This window comes from Aethalodelphis obliquidens, unplaced genomic scaffold, assembly GCF_003676395.1.
Source record: "Aethalodelphis obliquidens isolate GAN/ISIS:26980383/991018 unplaced genomic scaffold, ASM367639v1 scaffold17, whole genome shotgun sequence".
Classification (NCBI taxonomy): Eukaryota; Metazoa; Chordata; class Mammalia; order Artiodactyla; family Delphinidae; genus Aethalodelphis; species Aethalodelphis obliquidens.
Window position 1 is genome coordinate 28,858,067 of NW_020837961.1, and position 21,204 is coordinate 28,879,270.

The window sequence follows — 21,204 nt, forward strand, 5'->3', positions numbered from 1 at the left end:
CGTGTCCTCTGCATCGACAGGTGGACTCTCAACCACTGCGCCACCAGGGAAGCCCCTCGTTGTAGTTTTGATTTGCATTTCTCTAATGATTAGTGATGTTGAGCATCCTTTCATGTGTTTGTTGGCAATCAGTATATCTTCCTTGGAGAAATGTCTATCTAGGTTTTCTACACATTTTTGGATCAGGTTGTTTGTTTTTTTTGAAATTGAGCTGCATGACCTGCTTGTAAATTTTGGAGATTAATCCCTTGTCAGTTGCTTCATTTGCAAATATCTTCTCCCATTCTGAGGGTTGTCTTTTCATCTTGCTTATGGTTTCCTTTGCTGTGCAAAAGCTTTTAAGTTTCATTAGGTCCCATTTGCTTATTTTTCTTTTTATTTCCATCATTCTAAGAGGTGGATCAAAAAAGATCTTGCTGTGATTTATGTCAAAGAGTGTTCTTAGGGCTTCCCTGGTGGCGCAGTGCTTGAGAGTCCGCCTGCCGATGCAGGGGACATGGGTTCGTGCCCCCGTCCGGGAAGATCCCACATGCCGTGGAGCGGCTGGGCCCGTGAGCCATGGCTGCTGAGCCTGCACGTCTGGAGCCTGTGCTCCACAACGGGAGAGGCCACAACAGAGAAAGGCCCAGAACCCAAAAAAAAAAAAAAAAAAAAAAAAAAAAAAAGAGTGTTCTTACTATGTTTTCCTCTAAGAGTTTTATAGTGTCCGGTCTTACATTTAGGTCTTTAATCCATTTTGAGTTTATTTTTGTGTATGGTGTTAGGGAGTGTTCTAATTTCATTCTTTTACATGTAGCTGTCCAGTTTTCCCAGCACCACTTACTGAAGAGGCTGTCTTTTCTCCATTGTATATGCTTGCTTCCTTTATGAAAGATAAGGTGACCATATGTGGGTGCGTTTATCTCTGGGCTTTCTATCCTGTTCCATTGATTTATATTTCTGGTTTTGTGCCAGGACCATACTGTCCTGATTATTGTAGCTTTGTAGTATAGTCTGAAGACAGGGAGCCTGATTCCTCCAGCTCTGTTTTTCTTTCTCAAGATTTGCTTTGGCTATTCGTGGTATTTTGTGTCTCCATACAAGTTGTGAAATTTTTTGTTCTAGTTCTGTGAAAAATGACATTGGTAGTTTGATAGGGATTGCACTGAATCTGTAGATTGCTTTGGGTACTATAGTAATTTTCACAATGTTGACTCTTCCAATCCAAGAACATGGTATATCACTCCATCTGTTTGTATCATCTTTAATTTCTTTCATCAGTGTCTTATAGTTTTCTGCATACATGTCTTTGGTCTCCTTAGGTAGGCTTATTCCTAGGTATTTTATTCTTTCTGTTGCAATGGCAAATGGGAGTGTTTCCTTAATTTCTCTTTCAGATTTTTTTCATCATTAGTGTATAGGAATGCAAGAGATTTATGTGCATTAATTTTGAGCCTGTTACTTTACCAAATTTATTTATTAGCTCTAGTAGTTTTCTGACAGCATCTTTAGGATTCTCTATTATGTCAACTGGAAACAGTGACAGCTTTACTTCTTTTCCAATTTGTATTCCTTTTATTTCTTTTTCTTCTCTGATTGATGTGGATAGGATTTCCAAAACTATGTTGAATAATAGTGGTGAGAGTCGACAACCTTGTCTTGTTCCTGATCTTAGAGGAAATGGTTTCAGTTTTTCACCATTGAGAATGATGTTGGCTGTGGGTTTGTCATATATGGGCTTTATTATGTTGAGGTAAGTTCCCTCCATGCCTACCTTCTGGAGGGAGTTTATCATAAATGGCTGTTGAATTTTGTCAAAAGCTTTTTCTGCATCTATTGTGATGATCATATGGTTTTTCTCATTCAATTTATTATTATGGTTTATCACACTGATTGACTTGCGCATATTGAAGAATCCTTGCATTCCCGGGATAAATCCCACTTGATCATGGTGTATGATCCTTTTAATGTGCTGTTGGATTCTGTTTGCTAGTATTTTGTTGGAAATTTTTGCATCTATGATCATCAGTGATACTGGCCTGTAGTTTTCTTTCTGTGTGACACCTTTGTCTGGTTCTGGTATCAGGATTATAGTGGCCTCGTAGAATGAATTTGGGAATGTTCCTCCCTCTGCTATATTTTGGAAGAGTTTGAGAAGGACAGGTGTAAGCTCTTCTCTAAATGTTTGATAGAATTCGCCTGTGAAGCCATCTAGTCCTTGGCTTTTGTTTGTTGGAAGATTTTTAATCACAGTCTCAATTTCAGTGCTTGTGATTGGTCTGTTTATGTTTTCTATTTCTTCCTCATTCAGTCTTGGAAGGTTGTGCTTTTCTGTGAATTTGTCCATTTCTTCCAGGTTGTCCATTTTATTGGCATATAGGTGCCAATAAAATGGCACCTATATGAGGTGAGATCTCTCATGATCTTTTGTATGTCTGCAGTGCCAGTTGCTACTTCTCCTTTATCATTTCTAATTCTATTGATTTGAGTCTTCTCCATTTTTTTCTTGATGCATCTGGCTAACGGTTTATCAATTTGTTTATCTTCTCTAAAAACCAGCTTTCAATTGATCTTTGTTATTGCTTCATTCATTTCTTTTTCATTTATTTCTGATCTGATCTTTATGAGTTCTTTCCTTCTGCTAACTTTGGGGTTTTTTTGTTCTTCTTTAATTGCTTTAGGTGTAAGGTTAAGGTTGTTTATTTAAGATGTTTGTTTCTTGAGGTAGGATTTTATTGCTATAAACTTACCTCTTAGAACTACTTTTGCTGCATCCCATAGGTTTTGGGTTGTCGTGTTTTCTTTGTCATTTGTTTCTAGGTATATTTTGATTTCATCTTTGATTTCTTCAGTGATCTCCTGGTTATTAAGTAGCGTATTGTTTAGCCTCCATGTGTTGGTAATTTTTACAGATTTTTTCCTATAATTGGTATCTAGTCTCATAGTATTGTGGTTGGAAAAGATACGTGATATGATTTCAATTTTTTTAAATTTACCAAGGCTTGATCTGTGACCCGAGATATGATCTATCCTGGAGAATGTTCCATGAGCACCTGAGAAGAAAGTGTATTCTGTTGTTTTTCGATGGAATGTCCTATAAATATCAATTAATTCCATCTTGTTTCATGTATCATTTAACGCTTGTGTTTCCTTATTTATTTTCATTTTGGATGATCTGTCCATTGATGAAAGTGGGGTGTTCAAGTCCCCTACTATCATTTTGTTATTGTCGATTTCCCTTTTATGGCTGTTAGCATTTGCCTTATGTATTGAGGTGCTCCTATGTTGGGTGGATAAATATTTACAATTGTTATATCTCTTCTTGGATTGATCCCTTGATCGTTATGCAGTGTCCTTCTCTGTCTCTTGTAATAGTCTTTATTTTAAAGTCTATATTGTCTGATATGAGAATTGCTACTCCAGCTTTCTTTTGATTTCCATTTAAATGGAATATCTTTTTCCATCCCCTCACTTTCAGTCTTTATGTCCCTAGGTCTGAAGTGGGTCTCTTGTAGGCAGCATATATACGGGCCTTATTTTTGTATCCATTCAGCCAGTCTACGTCTTTTGGTGGGAGCATTTAATCCATTTACATTTAAGGTAATTATCGATATGTAGGTTCCTATTACCATTTTCTTAATTGTTTTGGGTTTTTTATTGTAGGTCTTTTCCTTCTCTTGTGTTTCTTGCCTAGAGAAGTTCCTTTAGCATGTGTTGTAAAGCTGGTTTCGTGGTGCTGAACTCTCTCAGCTTTTGCTTGTCTGTAAAGGTTTTAATTTCTCTGTTGAATCTGAATGAGATCCTTGCTGGGTAGAGTAATCTTGGTTGTAGGTTTTTCTCTTTCATTATTTTACATAGGTCTTGCCACTCCCTTCTGGCTGCAAAGTTTCTGCTGAAAGATCAGCTGTTAACCTTATGGGGATTCCCTTGTATGTTATTTGTTGTTTTTCCCTTGCCAATTATAATATTTTTTCTTTGTATTTAATTTTTGATAGTTTGATTAATGTGTGTCTTGGCGTGTTTCTCCTTGGATTTATCCTGTATGGAACTCTCTGTGCTTCCTGGACTTGATTGACTATTTCCTTTCCCATATTAGGAAGTTTTTAACTTCAAATATCTCTTCAAATATTCTCTCAGTCTCTTCCTTTTTCTCTTTTTCCTCCAGGGCCCCTATAGTTCGAATGTTGGTATGTTTAATATTGTCCCAGAGGTCTCTAAGACTGTCTGAATTCTTTTCATTCTTTTTTCTTTATTCTGCTCTGCAGTAGTTATTTCCACTATTTTATCTTCTACATCACTTATCCATTCTTCTGCCTCAGTTATTCTGCTATTGATTCCTTGTAGAGAATTTTTAATTTCATTTGTTGTGCTGTTCATCATTGTCTGTTTGCTCTTTAGTTCTTCTAGGTCCTTGTTAAACGTTTCTTGTATTTTCTCCATTCTATTTCTACGATTTTGGGTCATCTTTACTATCATTACTCTGAATTCTTTTTCAGGTAGACTGTCTATTTCCTCTTCATTTGTTTGGTCTGGTGGGTTTTTACCTTGCTCCTTCATCTGCTGTGTGTTTGTCTGTCTTCTTATTTTGCTTAACTTACTGTGCTTGGGGGTCTCCTTTTCGCAGGCTGCAGGTTTGTAGCTCCTGTTGTTTTTGGTGTGTGCCCCCAATGGCTAAGGTTGGTTCAGTGGGTTGTGTAGGCTTCCTGGTGGAAGGGAGTAGTGCCTATGTTCTGGTGGATGAGGCTGAATCCTGTCTTTTTGGTGGGCAGGACCCCGACTGGTGGTGTGTTTTGGGGTGTCTGTGACCTTATGATTTTAGACAGCCTCTCTGCTAATGGGTGGGGTTGTATTCCTGTCTTGCTAGTTGTTTGGCATAGGGTGTCCAGCACTGTAGCTTGCTGGTTGTTGAGTGGAGCTGGGTCTCAGCTTTGAGATGGAGATCTCTGGGAGAGCTTTCACCGTTTGGTATCACATGGAGCTGGGATGTCTCTGGTGGACCAATGTCCTGAACTTGGCTCTCCCACCTCAGAGGCACAGGCCTGACACCCAGTCGGAGCACCAAGACCCTCTCTGAATACTGTTACCTCCTCGGAAAGCTCAATACCAGGGTGTATGGAGCTTTTACAGAGGGTCTCAGCAAGCAGGCAGTCCTGCCGTACCAGATTAGCAAACGTTCAAAAGCTTGACAATATACTCTGTTGGCAAGGGTGTGGAGAAACAGTCCCTCTTTTGCATTGCTAGTGAGAATGCAAAAGGGAATAACCAACAACAACTTTGTCAATATGTCTTCATCAACCAAATGAGCAATGCCAGTGTAGGACCTAGGACCACTCACTCCATGGAAGAATCCCAGGTTCAGGCAGGGGACAGGCAGAGTGCTGGTAATATCTGGATATTGCTTGACACTTTACAGACTGTTCTCAATGAATTTGCCTTCTCTGTTGAGCTTCAAAGCTTCCAAGATCTTGGCAGCTGGGAAGTGAAAGGCAGAGGAAGGGAGCGTGGGGCAGGAGCAGCTTCTGGGCATGTACCCATGGGAGTGGCTGCCTGAGAGACCTGGGAGCAGAGGGTAAATAGTCCCCCGATTGGACGGAGCGGAGCAAGGACTACAACCTGATTTGATGCTTTTAACATTTTATTTCACTGTATTCATCATGGGCTTGAGGTCTATTAGAATAACAGAGTTCTTCCTTGATTGACCTGGAAATAGTCTTAGGAAACATGAATAACTAGGACAATTTTAATTCAGAAGTGTTTATGTCATTACGTATTTCTGTCAATTTTAACTTCTCCCAGAAAAAAATAACCAAACTTAAACAACAAAAAGCAGTCTATTTTGATGTCTCCATTCTCTCACATTTTCCTGATTGAGATGTTAGTAAACAGTAAAATCCTCTTCTTAGCCTATCTGCTTAAATAATCAAGTTTACTGTACCTACGAAAAAAAGAGTACGTACCTGCTCACTGTAAACAGACTTTTATTAAGTAAGTTAAATTCAATATTTAGTTACTGAACGCCTAGTGACTGTCTTTTGGGAAATGTGCCAGATATCATGAGAACCTATATGTATCACAGATAACACTGTAAAAGAAATATTAAATAACATGAGACTCCACCCCAGCCTCTAGTGTATGTAAAAACCATCCAAAACAAATTATTGATTCTATTCTTTAAAGAGAATATACAGGGGATATATTTAAAAGACACTATAGGCACACTAGAAGTTATTTGAGAGTAGACCATTTCATAAATGCTGTCCATAATTATTACACTGCATTCAATTTAGGTGTTAATTGATTTATCATGTACAAAAGATGTCCATTTAAACTTGTTACATAAGTTCCCTGTCTCTCATTATTACTTAAAAATCCTTTCAGTCTCTAGTTATACAATCCCTACTAAATTCCACATAACTGTTCAAACTTTCTTTATTCCTTTCCCTCAATGGACCCTCAGATGAGTATCTCCCTAACTGATGAATCTTAGACTTTTTCAGTGTAAGCCCTGAACTTCCAATTCTTCGTACTACGCCCTCTCTTCTCCACTTTTCCAACAGTGTCTTTATTCTCTGTGAGGTATGATTCTTCCACCTGAGCTCTTGAACAGGTCTCCCTCATAATGTGAATTGTTACTTTTCCTCTCTCTTCCTCTTTCATAGTTACTCTCCACTGCCTTAACTCACCCTCTCTTTACTATTACACAAGAAAACTGTAATCTACATCTAATATTCTCATTTAATCTCGAACCATTCAGTCCTTATAATCAAACTATTTTGCTTGTTTTGCAAATAAACCCCTAGGGACTTCCCTGGTGGCATAGTGGATAAGACTCAGCACTCCCAATGCAGGGGGCCTGGGTTCGATCCCTGGTCAGGGAATTAGATCCCATATGCATGCTGCAACTAAGGGTTCTCATGCCACAACTAAGGAGCCAGCCTGCCGCAACTAAGACCTGGCACAACCAAATAAATAAAATAAATATTTTTTTTAAAAAAAAGAAAGAAAACAAACCCTTATAAAGTAACCCATAAGTCCTGAGATATTAAAGCCAAAGTCATGGCCTGTACTCACTCTTAATTCTCCCTTACCTCTCCATCACATCTAATACAGTGGCCAAGGCCTTTCTCCCTTTCCCCTTGTATCTCAAGACATTTGCTTCACCTTAGTTCTCCTCCTATTAAGTCTATAAACTCTGGGGTCAGTCATTCTCTTCTCTTCCTTAATAACTTTCCCTCTTTCTTTTTGTTATGCTCAAGTGCATTCCCCAGACCTTACCTCACTGCTTTCTGTATCACCTGGCTTGGTAATCTCAACTCTCTCTCTTGGTGATTTCCTGTCTATGCAGATGAAATCCAACGTCCTATCTCTAAGCTCCAAATACCCTCACTTAACCTATACTCCAACAATTCTTTTCTTGGATATCTTGATAGCACAGTAAAATCATCTTTCTCTAGATCGATTTTTTGACTTCTCCCTTTAATTGCACCACTATTTTCCTCATGATTTAGAGCAGAAGCCTGGAAGTCTTTTCTGACACATTTTTCTCATTTACTCCCAACATTCAGTTGTCTGCATGGCAAATGGTTTGTACCTTGTAAATTCTTGTGTTATCTTTTTTTGTTTGTTTGTTTAATTAATTAATTTATTTTTGGCTGCATTGGGTCTTTGTTGCTGCACGCAAGCTTTCTCTAGTTGCGGTGAATGGGGGCTACTCTTTGTGCCGTATGCGGGCTTCTCATTGCGGTGGCTTCTTTTGTTGTGGAGCACAGGCTCTAAGTGGGTGGGCTTCAGTAGTTGCGGCATGTAGCCTCAGTAGTTGTGGCTCATGGGCTCTAGAGCACAGGCTCAGTAGTTGTGGCACATGGGCTTAGTTGCTCCGCGGCATGTGGGATCTTCCAGGACCAGGGATCGAACCCATGTCCCTTGCATTGGCAGGCAGATTCTCAACCACTGCACCACCAGGGAAGCCCAATTCTTGTGTTATCTAATCCTTTGTTTTAATTCCTATTGTCACCTCTCTAATGCAGGCCCTCATTACTTTTTATATGTAATTGCTTCCTAACTTCTGCTCTCTACCTAGACTCTCTGCACCATAATTTATCCTTCATACTGCTTCCAACTTTTCATACAGTTCTGATATTACTCATTTGTTCAAAAACTTTCAAACGTTTCCCTGTAAGTTGACTGCCAACTCCTCAAACTGACAAAAAAAATCTTGCATAATGTCTCCAAGTACATTTCTCCAAGTACCTTTCTAGTTTTCTTTTTCATTATACCTTTATGAATATATATTTTATGTACACGCAAACACAAACACACACACATACTATACCATTAATTGTTCTTTAGCTATACTGCATTTCTTCCCATCTTTGTATGCTTGCTTATGCCTTTAGCTTTACATGGAATGACTCTATTTATACAAATACTCAAAATAATTTAATCATATCACTATTAATAATTTATCATTTGAAATACATCAACATGTGAGCTTAAATTACCTGCTATTGTGTTGAGAAACATCAAGTACTCAAAATTTGAAATCTCCCTATGTTGCCATCGCTGGGTCATATTAGAAGCTTTAAAAAGTTGACGAGGACTAGCTAATGAGATACGCCTGCAAGAAAAAGAATTTGATATAGAATCAAATTAAACTTAAGATTAATTAGATCAATAATAAATCATGACTTCTGTGCTCGTTCAAAATGGCATCTGTATTATTCTGAGACATTCTATTCATGTTATACTAACGAATGCTGGAGATGTTTCAATCTATAATTAATGGTTAAACGAATGATTTGGATGAGTCACAGGTCTATTATCCATATTCTATTCATCAAGATAAGCTGTCATTACAAAGCCATTATAATATCTAGGCTCCATAAATGTTGATTAATAACAGTATGATTAATAATTCACTGCCTTACTGATACAAAAGTAATTATAGTAACTAAGTAATACATATAAAATTGCATTCACATCTTTATCAGTTTAAATATTCATCTCTTAAAGACAGCATATTTGTACATTACAAATTTAAACATTATTTTTGTATACCCATTGTAATAGGGGAAAGAGGATCCCAGCTCCTCAGGTGTCCATTCGTGGGTTCGGATAAAGGTAAGGGAAACTATTATTCTTTTATACAGCCTAATAGTAGACCAAGTTTTCTGTTTTCTTAATGTAATGTGAGTAACAAAGGATACAACTGACCAATACTAAGTAGCAGTGGGAAATAGGTGGGAGGATTAATTACTACATTCAGAGCCCAGAATCTCAGAGAAGTATGCTGTCACAGTTCTTCCTACTACTAAGGACAAGATACATATTTTTTTCAAGCTTTATTTCCAAAGGTATAATTTACGTAACACAAAAGTTACTCTTGTAAGTGTACTATTCAATGATTTTTTAAAGTAAATTTCTAGAGTTGTGCAATTATCACCACATTGTATTCTGGAACATTTTAATCAACACTAAAACTTCCCTTGTGCCTATTTAGAGTTAATTCCTATTCCTATCCCCAGCTCTAGGCAACTATCAATCTACTTTCTGTCTCTATGAACTAGCCGTTTCTGAACATTTCAGATAAATGGAATCATACATCATGTAATCTTCTGCATCAGGCTTCTTCTACTAACCATAATGTTTTGAGGTTCATCAATGTGGCAGCATGTATGAGCAGTTCATTTCTTTTGATTGTAAATAGTATTCCATTGTATGAATAGAGAATATACCACATTTTTTAAATCCATTCACCAGTTGATAGACATTTAAATTATTCCAGTTTTTAGCTATTATGAAAAATGCTACTCAGAACATTCACGTACACATTGTTGCTGAACATATGGTTGCATTTCTTTTGGGTAGATTCCTAGGAGTGAAACTGCCAGGTTGTCTGTTGACTTAATATTTATCTTTTTGAGAAACTGCCAAATTGTCTTCCATTATATATTCCAACAAACAATGTATGATGTTCCAAATTTTCCACATCTCTGCCAATACTTGCTATTGTATGAAATTTTTATTATAGCCATTCTAGTGAGTGTAAAATGGTATCTTATTATAATTTTAATGTACATTGTTGAACATCTTTTCATGTGTTAATTAGCCATTTGTTTATTTTCTTTGAGGAAATTACTATTCAGATCTTTTTTACCTTAATTGGGTTGCTTCTGTCCTATTATTGAGTTGTCAAAGGTCTTCATACATTCTGGATACAAGTCTATCAAATACATGATGTGCAAATATTTCTCAGTCTGTGGCTTATCTTTTCACATACTTAGTGATATATTTAAAGCACAAACATTTTAAATTTTGATTAAATCCGTCTTCTCAATTTTTGTCTTTTATGAATTATGCTTTTGGGTGTCACATGTGAACTCTCTGCCTACTGCAAGATGATAAAGTTTTTATCCTATATTTGAGAAATTTTTTAGTTTTAGATCTTAAATATAGGTCTATGACACACCTTAATTCTTATGAACAGTGTGTGGTAAGTGTTGAAGTTCATTTTCTTGCATGTGACTATCCAGTCATTACAGTACCATTTGTTTAAGGATTACCCTTTCTTCATTGAATTGTGTTGGCACGTTTCTTAAAAAGCCACTGACCATAAATGCAAGGGTTTATTTCTTTATTCTCAATGTAGTTTCATTAATTTATGTGCCTATCCTTGTATAAATAGCACACATTTTGATTACTATGGTTTTATGGTAAGTTTTGAAATCAGATAGTGTAAGTTCTGTAATTTTGTTGTTCTTTTTCAAAACTGTTTTGGCAATTCTAGATCCATTGTATTTCAGCTTCTCTATTTCTCCCAGAAAGTGTACTAAATTTTGACAGGGATGGTATTAAGTTTATAGATTGAGAAAGAATTGACATCTTAATCATATTGAACCTTCTGATCCATGAATATGGAATGTCTCCATTTATTGACGTCTGTCTTTACTTTCTAACAGCCGTGTTTTACACTTTTCATTGCAAAAATTGTACATGTCTTTTGTCATCTAGGAATAAAGACATTTCCCTTTCCAATCTGGATGCCTTTGATTTTTCCCTTCCCTTCCTTTCCTATCACACAGGCTTAGCACACATTATATATCAATATAATATTGATAGAAGTGGTGACAATGGAAGACATCCTAGCCTTCCTGACCTTAGGGGAAAAGCATTCAGTCTTTCAACATTAAGTACAGTGTATGTTATGTGGGTTTTTGATGGTTGCTATTTATCTGTTTGTAGAAATTCCCTTATATTTCTAGTCAGTTGAGATTTTCTAGTCATGAATGCGTGTTTCATTTTGTCAAATGCTTTTTCTGTGTCTACTGAGATGATGATGTGGGTTTTCTTTTTTTTGGTCCCGTATTCTATTAACTTCATGCATAACATTAATTGATTTTCACATTTAAACCAATCTGCATTCCTGTGATAAAACCCACATGGCTACTTTATAATCCTTTTTGTATACTGCTGGATTTGGTTTGATAATATTTTGTAAAGGATTTTTGAATACATGTTCATTAGGGATATTAGTCTACAGTTTTCTCTTGCTAGCTTGTTTTTTCTTGTGATGTCTTTGCCTAGCATTGGTATTAGGCTAAAGATGGCCTCATAGAATGAGCTAGAAAGTGTTTCTTCTTCCTGTGTCTTGAGGATGAGTTTATGAAAGATTGATATCTTTTCTAATTTATCTATTTGATAAGATTCACCAGTAAAGCCATCTGGGCTTTGACTCTTCTTTGTGGGAAGGTTTTTAAATTACAAATTCAATGGACCTGTTATAGGTCTATTCAGAATTTTAATTTCTTCTTGAGTCAGTTTTGACAATTCTGTCTTTCTAGGAATTTACCCATCTCATCTCAATTGTCTTAATTTGTAGGCTGAAGCTGTTCAGGATATTTCCTTCTAATCCTTTTAATTTCTACATGGTAAGCAGTGCAGTCCCTTCTTTCATTTCTGACTTTGTTAATTCATACTATCTCTTTTGTTCATAGTTAGGCAGTTAAAAGAATGTCAATTTTATTGAGCTTTTTAAGGAATCAGCTTTCGTTTAATTGATCTTCTTTATTGTTTTTTGTCTCTTTTTCATTGATTTCTGCTCTAATTTTCTTTAGTCACTTTTTCCTACTTGTTTTCCATTTAGCTTCTTCTTCTTTTTCTAGTTTCTAAAGATGGAAGCTTAGGTTACTGATGTTAGGCATTTCTGTATTTCAGATATAGGTATTTAAAGCTATAAAATTTCCCCCTGAATACTACTTTAGCTGCATCCCATAATTTTGATATGTTATAGCTCTCTTGGATACAGAAACCCAAATCACTGTCCTTCTCTGTACCATTGTAGGAGGAGTTGCTGAGTGCAGAAGTTACCAAAAGCACCAAGCGCTACTCTGAAGAGCTGCAGCAGCATGTCTGGAAACAAAAAAAAAGGAGCTCCCAAGCCCAGGCACTCTAAATGCAGGGAGGTATGTAAGGGAGAAACTGGTATAGACCATGGAGCAAGAAATAAAAGGAGAAAAAAGCCCTCCTACCACTCCAGTCACCCCCTATGGCCTAACCTCTGCTCATCCTAACCTCATCCATGTACTTCACACCAAGCTTCAGACTGCAAGATAATATGATCTCCTGGTAGCTGTTATAACCTCTGATTATTTATGTGTTAAACTCCTTGATTAGTGTTCCCTTACAGAAAAAAAAAAGAAAAAAAGCCTGAATCAAGTGATAGGGTTGGGCAAAACTAGTGAAGAGAAAACTAAAATGATATTGTAGGTAGAAACTTTGGGTTGGTTCAGTATGTTGTTATGGCTTATAACTGGTATTGATGTGTATATGCTTATACTGTCAAGTACTCATAAAGTGTCAGAGAATATTCCAGATCAAGAGCTACAGGTAGACGAGTGATAGTAGGATTACTTCTCCTGATATTTGCCAACAGTAGTAGGTCAGGATTTAATCCAAATATCTCTACCTACTCATGTCCTATTGACTGAGAAGTCAGAAGTCTCACACCTAAACCAGAATTAAGAGAGACAGCCCAAAGGCTGCAACAAAATTCAAGGGCCTGCTTGCCAACTAGAACTTGTTGATACTGAATAGACAAACACAACAATCAACCTCTGGCAGCCAAAAACTGCTGTTGCTACATGCAATGGCCTTTTTTCAGTCTACGTCTTACTGATTTTTCATCAAATCTTACCTTCTTGAAATACTCTCATTCTTTGGCATCACATTTTCCTGGATTTCCCATTTTTCAAGGCCTTTCTGTTTTTGTTTTGTTTTGTTTTTTCTCTTTCATTTACTTAACATTTAAATGTTGCATTTCCTCAGAATGCAGCTCTCATTTCTCCTGCCCATTCTATGTCTCTCCCCAGGTGAGTTCACTTCCTCTCAAGCCTTCAAATTTCATCTAAATGGTAATGACTCCCAATTACTACGCTTTTCATTTGCACTCTAGCCATACCTTCTTATATCTAACTTCCTATTCAACATTTCAGTCTAGACATCTCTCAGGGGTTTAAATTTCAACAGATCTAACACTAACCTTCTCCTTTTCAGTTCATTCACTTCTGCCCCCCAACCCCAACCATGGGGGGTATGGGAGGGTAGATGCATACAGGTACTCCTTCTACAGTGTTCCCCATCTCAGTCTGTGCTCCTGAGCAGTTCAAGCTGAAACTTGGGGAGACACACTGGATGCCTCCCCTTTTTATCATCCTCCAAATTTAGCTAATCTCCAAGTCACAGAAATTGTATCTCCTTAAAGTCTCTAAACAAGATGTCTCTCTTCCTGTGATGACCTAGAGGGGAGGGATGGGGGGGCGGGTGGGAGGGAGGCTCAAGAGGGAGGAGATATATGTTTACAAATAGCTGATTCACTTTGTTGTAAAGCAGAAACTAACACAACATTGTAAAGCAATTATACTCCCCCCCCAAAAAAAAGATGTCTCTCTTCAATGATACTACATTTTACTTCGATTTCTACAATAAGTTCCCGCCTCCAAACTGACACTGTCTTCCTGAAATCACTAAGTGCCTGTGATACTTGCCTTCCAACATTCCTTAAAACACTCGAAGTTTCAGGGCCTCTACACATGCTATTCACTCTTACAAAGGTTAGCTGATTCCAGTCCTTCAAATCAAAATTTAAAGTCACATAGGAAGACATTTCTGACCATCTTATCCAAAGCACTCCATCTCCACTAACCACTATTAAAATACCTAAAACATCTTTCCTTCACTTACACGGTTTTTTCTTTTATTTACATATTTGTTTAAATGTTTGTGGGCAAGATGATATTTATATTGTACATTACTGGGTGATTGATACACTGTAAGTGCTGAAGATCTATTTAACTGACTGACTTAATAAATGAAGACTTTCAGCTTTCATTAACTGTGGGAAAACATTACAAAGAGTTCCTAAGTATGACAACACATAAAACTCTTTTTAAAATAAACAGATAATCAGTAAGGACTTCCCTGGTGGCTCAGTGCTTAAGAATCCACCTGCCAATGCAGGGGACACAGGTTCAAGCCTGGTCCGGGAAGATCCCACATGCTGCAGCACAACTAAGCCTGTGCGCCACAGCTACTGAGCCTGCGCTCTAGAGCCCACACGCTGCAACTACTGAAGCCCACGCACCTAGAGCCTGTGCTCTGCAACAAGAGAAGCCACCGTAATGAGAAGCCCGCACACCACAACAAGAGTAGCACCTGCTCGCCACAACTAGAGAAAACCCGCGCATAGCAACGAAGACCCAACGTAGCCAATAAATAAATATATCTTTAAAAACAAAAGAGAGATAATCAGTAGAATTTTTTATTAAGATAAGGAAATATACTATGCCATTCTGAGCTGCTTCCTCCTGACCCCTGAAATTCCTCATTAAATTATAAAATTATTGAATCAAAAGCTTTACTGGGATTGTAAAGCAACTATGGCTAATAAACCAGAAGGGCCTCTTTATGTATCCTGTTTACATAGAAGTTGTAACCTGTTATGTGTCCACGAATTTTTTGATATTTTCTCTTTAAGAGGTGGAACTTGATTCTCCTGCCATGGAGCCTGGGCTATATTTAATAACTCACTTGTAACAAATAAGATGTAGCAGAAATGATGGCGTGTGACTATCAAGGCTAGGTCATAAGAAGACACTGGGGCTTCTGTCATTCTCTCTAGGATCACTTGCTCTGGGGAAAGTCATATAGTCACTCAAAAGCAGCCTATGGAGAGGAAGACTTGGTGCAGAACTGAGTCCAACTGCCAATGGGCATGGGAGTGCATCCTCTTAGAAAGTCCTCCAGCCTAGGATAACTGCAGCTCCTGCTAATATCCTATTATTTGTTGATTCTATCTCAATTGCATTTGTAATAAGATACTAACTAAAAAAATTGAAATAAACACTAATCAAAATCAACACAAAATTAGGTATGTTAAAAGTAAACTCTAAGTTTCTACTGCTAATACATTTCAATCAATAGAAAAATCCCAGTGTTAACTCTCCTCCTAGTTCTTAAATTAGTTAACTAAATTGTACTGATGAAGCATTAACACCTACCAAGAAAGAAAACAGTTGATGATGGTGCTATTTAAACATAGACAACTGGTCAGCACATAGGAAAGAGAGGTACAACCCCAAACTCTCCCGATTCCCTGTACTGTGAGAGATGCTTTTTGGCATTTTAACATTCTTTTCAAGTAGTTATTAAGTTACTTTGAACAATATAAATACTAGTTATTAAGTCCATATGTATACACAAAGTTAATATTTGAACTCTGATTTGCCAGAGGTTAAAGATAAAAGTTTTAATTAACTGTGTTGTATTCAAAATCCTTAATATATGGATTTGATATTTACATCAACAGAGAAAAAAATTACAACAAATATGACATAATAAAGCAAAGTCTAATCATTTTTATCAAAATGATTAAAAATTTTAATCTGATTTATCATACGTGTTAAATAATGGTACACTTGAAAATGGGTATATAATAAGCACTTTTGTAACTTAGATATTTTAAATACAGAGAGTCTATTTTTCTATGATCTGTGCTGAGATAAAATTTAATATAATAACATTTACTAAACGTAAGTGTGTAGTTTAGTAAGTTTTGAATATACCTATTTCTGTAACCAACCATCATAGAAAGACTCCAAAAAGCTAATTCCTTTGTCCCAGTGTCTGGCTCCTGGCAACCAATGATCTGCTTTCTGTCACTATATGCTTCTGTTTTTTCAACAATTTCATATAAATAGAATCATATAATTTCACATAATTTTTCAGTCATTTCATCTAAGTAGAAGCATAGCCCATGGCTATGATGTACGTAGCCCACGGTACTTAACTTCTTTTACTCAGCACAATGTTTCTGAGAGTCATCCACGTTGTTGCATGTATCAGTACTCAATTCCTTTTTATTTCTGAGTAGTATTTCATTGCATGGATGTAGTGCAATCTATTGATCCATTTACAGTTGATGGAACTAGAAATGTTTTCAGTTTGGGACTACATGAATAACATTTGCTTACAAGTGAATGTGGGTACATGTATTTCATTACTCTTGGTAAACACCTAGGAGTGGAACTGACAGGACATAAATTAAGTGTATATTTAACTTAATAAGAAATCTGGCAAATTTTCCAGAGTGACTATACGAATTTGCATTCCTACTAGCATAGTTTTAGAGCTACTGATACTGTATATTGATTTCACATTCTTTATCTTTTTCTGTTTTTGAAAATCAGGTTTACTGATTTCTTTACATAGCATAAAATTCATCCTTTTTTAGGTATACAATGCAATGAGTTTTGCCAAAGAGAGTTGTGTAACACCACAACAATCAAGACAGGAAATATTTCCATGTTATCAAAAGGTTCCCTCACACCCTCCTTTGTAACTAATCCTCCCTCTTCACCTCCAATCTCTTGAAACCACTTATCTGATTTCTGTCCAAGTAGTTTTATTTTTTCCAAAAGGTCATATAAATGGAATCACACAGAATGTAATCTTTTGTGTTGCCTTCTTTCATCTAGCATAATACTTTTTAAACTCATCTGCCTTGTTCTGTATTTTAGTAGCTTATTCCTTTTTATTGTTGAGCAGTATATCCTGTTGTATGGTTGAATGTACCATAATTCGTCCATTTACTAGTTAAGGACGATGTTGGCTATTTCCAATTTTTTGTGACTATGAATATAGCTGCTATAAACATTTGTGAATAGGTCACTACATGAATATACATATTTTCATTTCTCTAGGGTAAATGCCTTTGAGTGAGACTACTGGGATGTATGGTAAGTGTATGGTTAATTTTATATGAAACCGCAAAACTGCTGACTTTCCCATCAACAACATGTGAAGTTCTAGTTACTCTGCATTCTTATTAGCTCTTGTTGTTACCCGTTTTTAAAAGTCATTCTAATAGGTGTGCCATGAGATCACACTGTGGTTTTAACTGGCAGTTCCTTGATTACTAATGATGTTTGGCATCATTTCATGTGTTTAATATTTGTATCTATTCTTTGCTGAAGTATCTGTTCAAATCTTCTACCTATTTTTTAAAAACAGATTGCTTGTCTTGTAATTAAATGTAAGAGTTTCTCATATATCCTGTATATAAATCCTTTGTCACATATAATTTGAATATTTTAACCCAGCCTAGAGCATATCGTTTCACTTTCTTAAGAGTGTCTTTCAAAAGCAAATGTTTTTAATTTGAAAGGCCAATTGATGATTCTTTAAAAAATCTTATCTAAGAAATATTTGCCTAACTCAAGGTGACAAAGATTTTTCTCCTATGTTTTCTTTAGGAAGTTTTACTTTGGCACCTACATTTAGGTTATATTACATTTTGAGTTAATTTGAGTTAATTTATGTTACATTTTGAGTTCATATGTTACATTTTGAGATAAAGGATGAGGTGGGGTTTTTTTGTTTTGTTTTGTTTTTTTTTCTTTTTTTTGGCATATGGATATGTAATTGTTGATCACCATTTGTTGAAGAAACTATCTTTTCCCATGGACATATCTTGATACCTTTGTTGAAAATCAAATTGACCATTTATGTATGGGCTTATTTCTGGACACTAATATATTCTATTGCTCTATAAGTCTATTTTACAAAACTACCAAGCTACACTAGTTAATGTAATTTTATATTAAGTCAAAATCAGATAAAGTCCTCCAACTTTTTCTTTTTCAAAATTGTCTTAGCAATACTAGATATTTGCATTTCCATTTAAATTTACAATCAGGTTTTCAATTTCTTCAAAAGAGCCTTTTAGGATTTTGGATAGGATTGCTTTGAACCTATAGATCTGTTTGGAGAGAACTAACATCTTACTTTTATTGAGTCTTCCAGTTCATGAACATGGTATAGTACAACTTTCAATTTTTAGGTTTCTTTCATTTTCCTAAACAGTGTTTATAGTTTTCAGTGAACAAGTCTTAAGAATATATTTTCAAATATATCCAATTTCCAACTGTTCATTGCTAGTATACAGGAATAAAATTATATATGCTACGAAATAGCTAAACTCTTTTATGAGGGTTTTTTCCCCTATTTATATACATACATATATATATATATATATATATATATATATATATATATTTAACATCTTTATTGGAGTATAATTGCTTTACAATGTTGCGTTAGTTTCTGCTGTATAACTAAGTGCATCAGCTATATGTATACATATATCCCTATATCCGCTCCCTCTTGTGTCTCCCTCCCACCCTCCCCATCCCACCCTTCTAAGTGGTCACAAAGCACCGAGCTGATCTCCCTGTGCTATGCAGCTGCTTCCCACTACCTATCTATTTTACATTTGTTGTTTATGAGTTCTAATAGCTTTTTTTCTTTTTAAAAATTTTGCAGTTTCCCTGGTAATTTCACATTAAGTCATGTATATATACTGATAAAGACAGTTTTATTTCTTCCTTTTCAATCAAGATGGTCTTTAGTTTCCTTTTCCTGGTAATGTCTTTTTGTGGATTTGGAATTCAGGTAATGCTGGCCTCACAGAATTACTTGGGAAACTTATCCTTCTTTTCTATTATCTGTAAGAGTTTTCCCAGAAATTATATTACTTCTTCATTAAACATTTGATAGAATTTTTTTTCTTTTTTTTTTTGCGGTACACGGGCCTCTCACTGTTGTGGCCTCTCCCGTTGCAGAGTACAGGCTCCGGACGCACAGGCTCAGCGGCCATGGCTCACGGGCCCAGCCGCTCCGCGGCATGTGGGATCTTCCCAGATCGGGGCACGAACCTGTGTCCCCTGCGTCGGCAGGCGGACTCTCAACCACTGCGCCACCAGGGAAGCCCATTTGATAGAATTTGCCAGTGAAACCATTTGAGCTAGGAATTTTCTCTGTTAGGAGATTTTAAGCTACGAATTCAATTTCCTCTGTAGAGTTATTAAAGTTATCCATTTTCGTTAGTGAGATTTGACAGTTTTGTCTCTTTCATGGAATCTGCCCATTTCATCTAAGTTGTCTAAGTGGCATAAATTTATTCATAATATTTCCTTATATTTTTTAAAATATCTATTGGATCTGTAGTGATACCCCTTCTTTCATTCTGATATTGGCAATTTGTATCTTCTTTTTTTTCATAAGTCTGGTATAGATATTTATTACACTTATTAACCTTTTCAGAGAAACAATTTTTCATTGCATTGATTTTTCTTTATTGTTTTTCTTTTCCTTTTCATTGATGTTCTGCCTTTGTTTATTATTTTTTTTCAGATTAGTTTAATTTACATTTGTTCCTCTTTTTCTAGTTTCTTCAGACAGAAGTTCAGTTGACTCAAAACAGTACACTAATAATCATCATTTACAATGAAGCATAAAACAGAAGGTCATACATTTCAAAACAAATTAGAATATTAATATAGATTATTTTCCATATTTTTCACATATAAAACAGCACCTGGTTTGAAGCAATCCAAAACTGGTTCCAATACCAACACGAGGTAGATAGTTAACCACTTTCTTTACTGTTGCAGGGTCTGGGAAGTTGAACATTATAGCAACTAGGAAAAATAATTTTTTAAAGTTAGAATGAAATACGATTTTCTTTCTGGAAAACTGACTTCTTGGTCCAACAAAATGTTTACTCTTAGTTCAGGTATTTTTTAAATAGAATTCTTACTGTATTACTTTTATTATACTATATATCAAGTTTTAGCATTAATATGCCGGTGATGATACTCATTTTACTCATGAACTACCACAAACAGTACCTTCTCTAAATACTGTCAGAACTAATAACAACTATTGTTGCATTAATGTGACATGAAGTTGAGATTTTATCTTGCTACAACATAGAATTTGCAAAATTGAATTTTAGCAAGTTAAAAATATATCTGTGAATTTCTATAAAGACCTTTAAAATTTTAAGATTATATATTTAACAATCTAATACCCAAAAGTCTACATATACAGCTAATAAATTGTCAGCTGTACTTACTACTAATAATCAACAGCTTAAAAAAATATTCTCTTTACAATCCCTACATGTTTATGCTTTGTATGTTCCTATAATCCAGAAAAATGAAGAAAAATTTTTCCTCTCTGGTCAATAATCAATTTAAATGCTTTTTTATCATTTCTATCTCAATAACTACACATTTTGAGAATATCAATAAATGTATATCATATATATAAATATATTCAGCATATAAATGTTAATTTATGACAGTCATCTATAAATTTTTATCCTTAAAAAATATGAAAATAACAAAGTCATAAAATCATGACAGAGAATTTAGAAGATATTAATTTGGTTAGTCTTGAAATTTTAATTATATTAACTTCTGTATCAGAACCATAAATAATCTACAAGTACTCATCTAGAAGATGATCCTTCTTCTCCACCTAGCCTAAAAAAATACTATGAGCCAAAAAATTTTATCAGTGTTAGTGCAATTTTTAAACACAGGCTTTATAACATGTTTTAGGTAAATAATTATATGATCATTCACTAAACACCTAAAATATATTTAGAACTGTCATATACATATCCAACATAACTTTTTAATATGCCTTTCTTACATATCCACTATTACATTGAATACAGGGGGAAAAAAAAGGAAAAACTCAGGTTATGGCAAGTGACCAAGGCCATGAGGGAAAGGCAATAGAAAAACAAAGATGCAAAGCAAGGACGCATGAGAAATTTCAAAGAAGGAAAAAAAATGAAGATGAGCAAGTAATAAATATTGT

The 21,204-nt window shown here is 35.6% G+C and overlaps 1 protein-coding gene across 4 annotated transcripts in view; it reads right to left on the bottom strand.

Moving 5' to 3' along the window:
• LRBA (LPS responsive beige-like anchor protein) overlaps window positions 1-21,204 on the bottom strand; it is a 736,343-nt gene that overhangs the window by 201,291 nt on the left and 513,848 nt on the right. For all 4 annotated transcript variants that reach the window (XM_027117137.1, XM_027117135.1, XM_027117138.1 and 1 more), the window contains 2 exons: window positions 19,910-20,012; window positions 8,481-8,596 (listed from right to left, as the gene is read on the bottom strand). In XM_027117137.1, coding sequence (XP_026972938.1) covers window positions 8,481-8,596; window positions 19,910-20,012 — 219 coding nt within the window. The remainder of the gene's footprint in view (window positions 1-8,480; window positions 8,597-19,909; window positions 20,013-21,204) is intronic.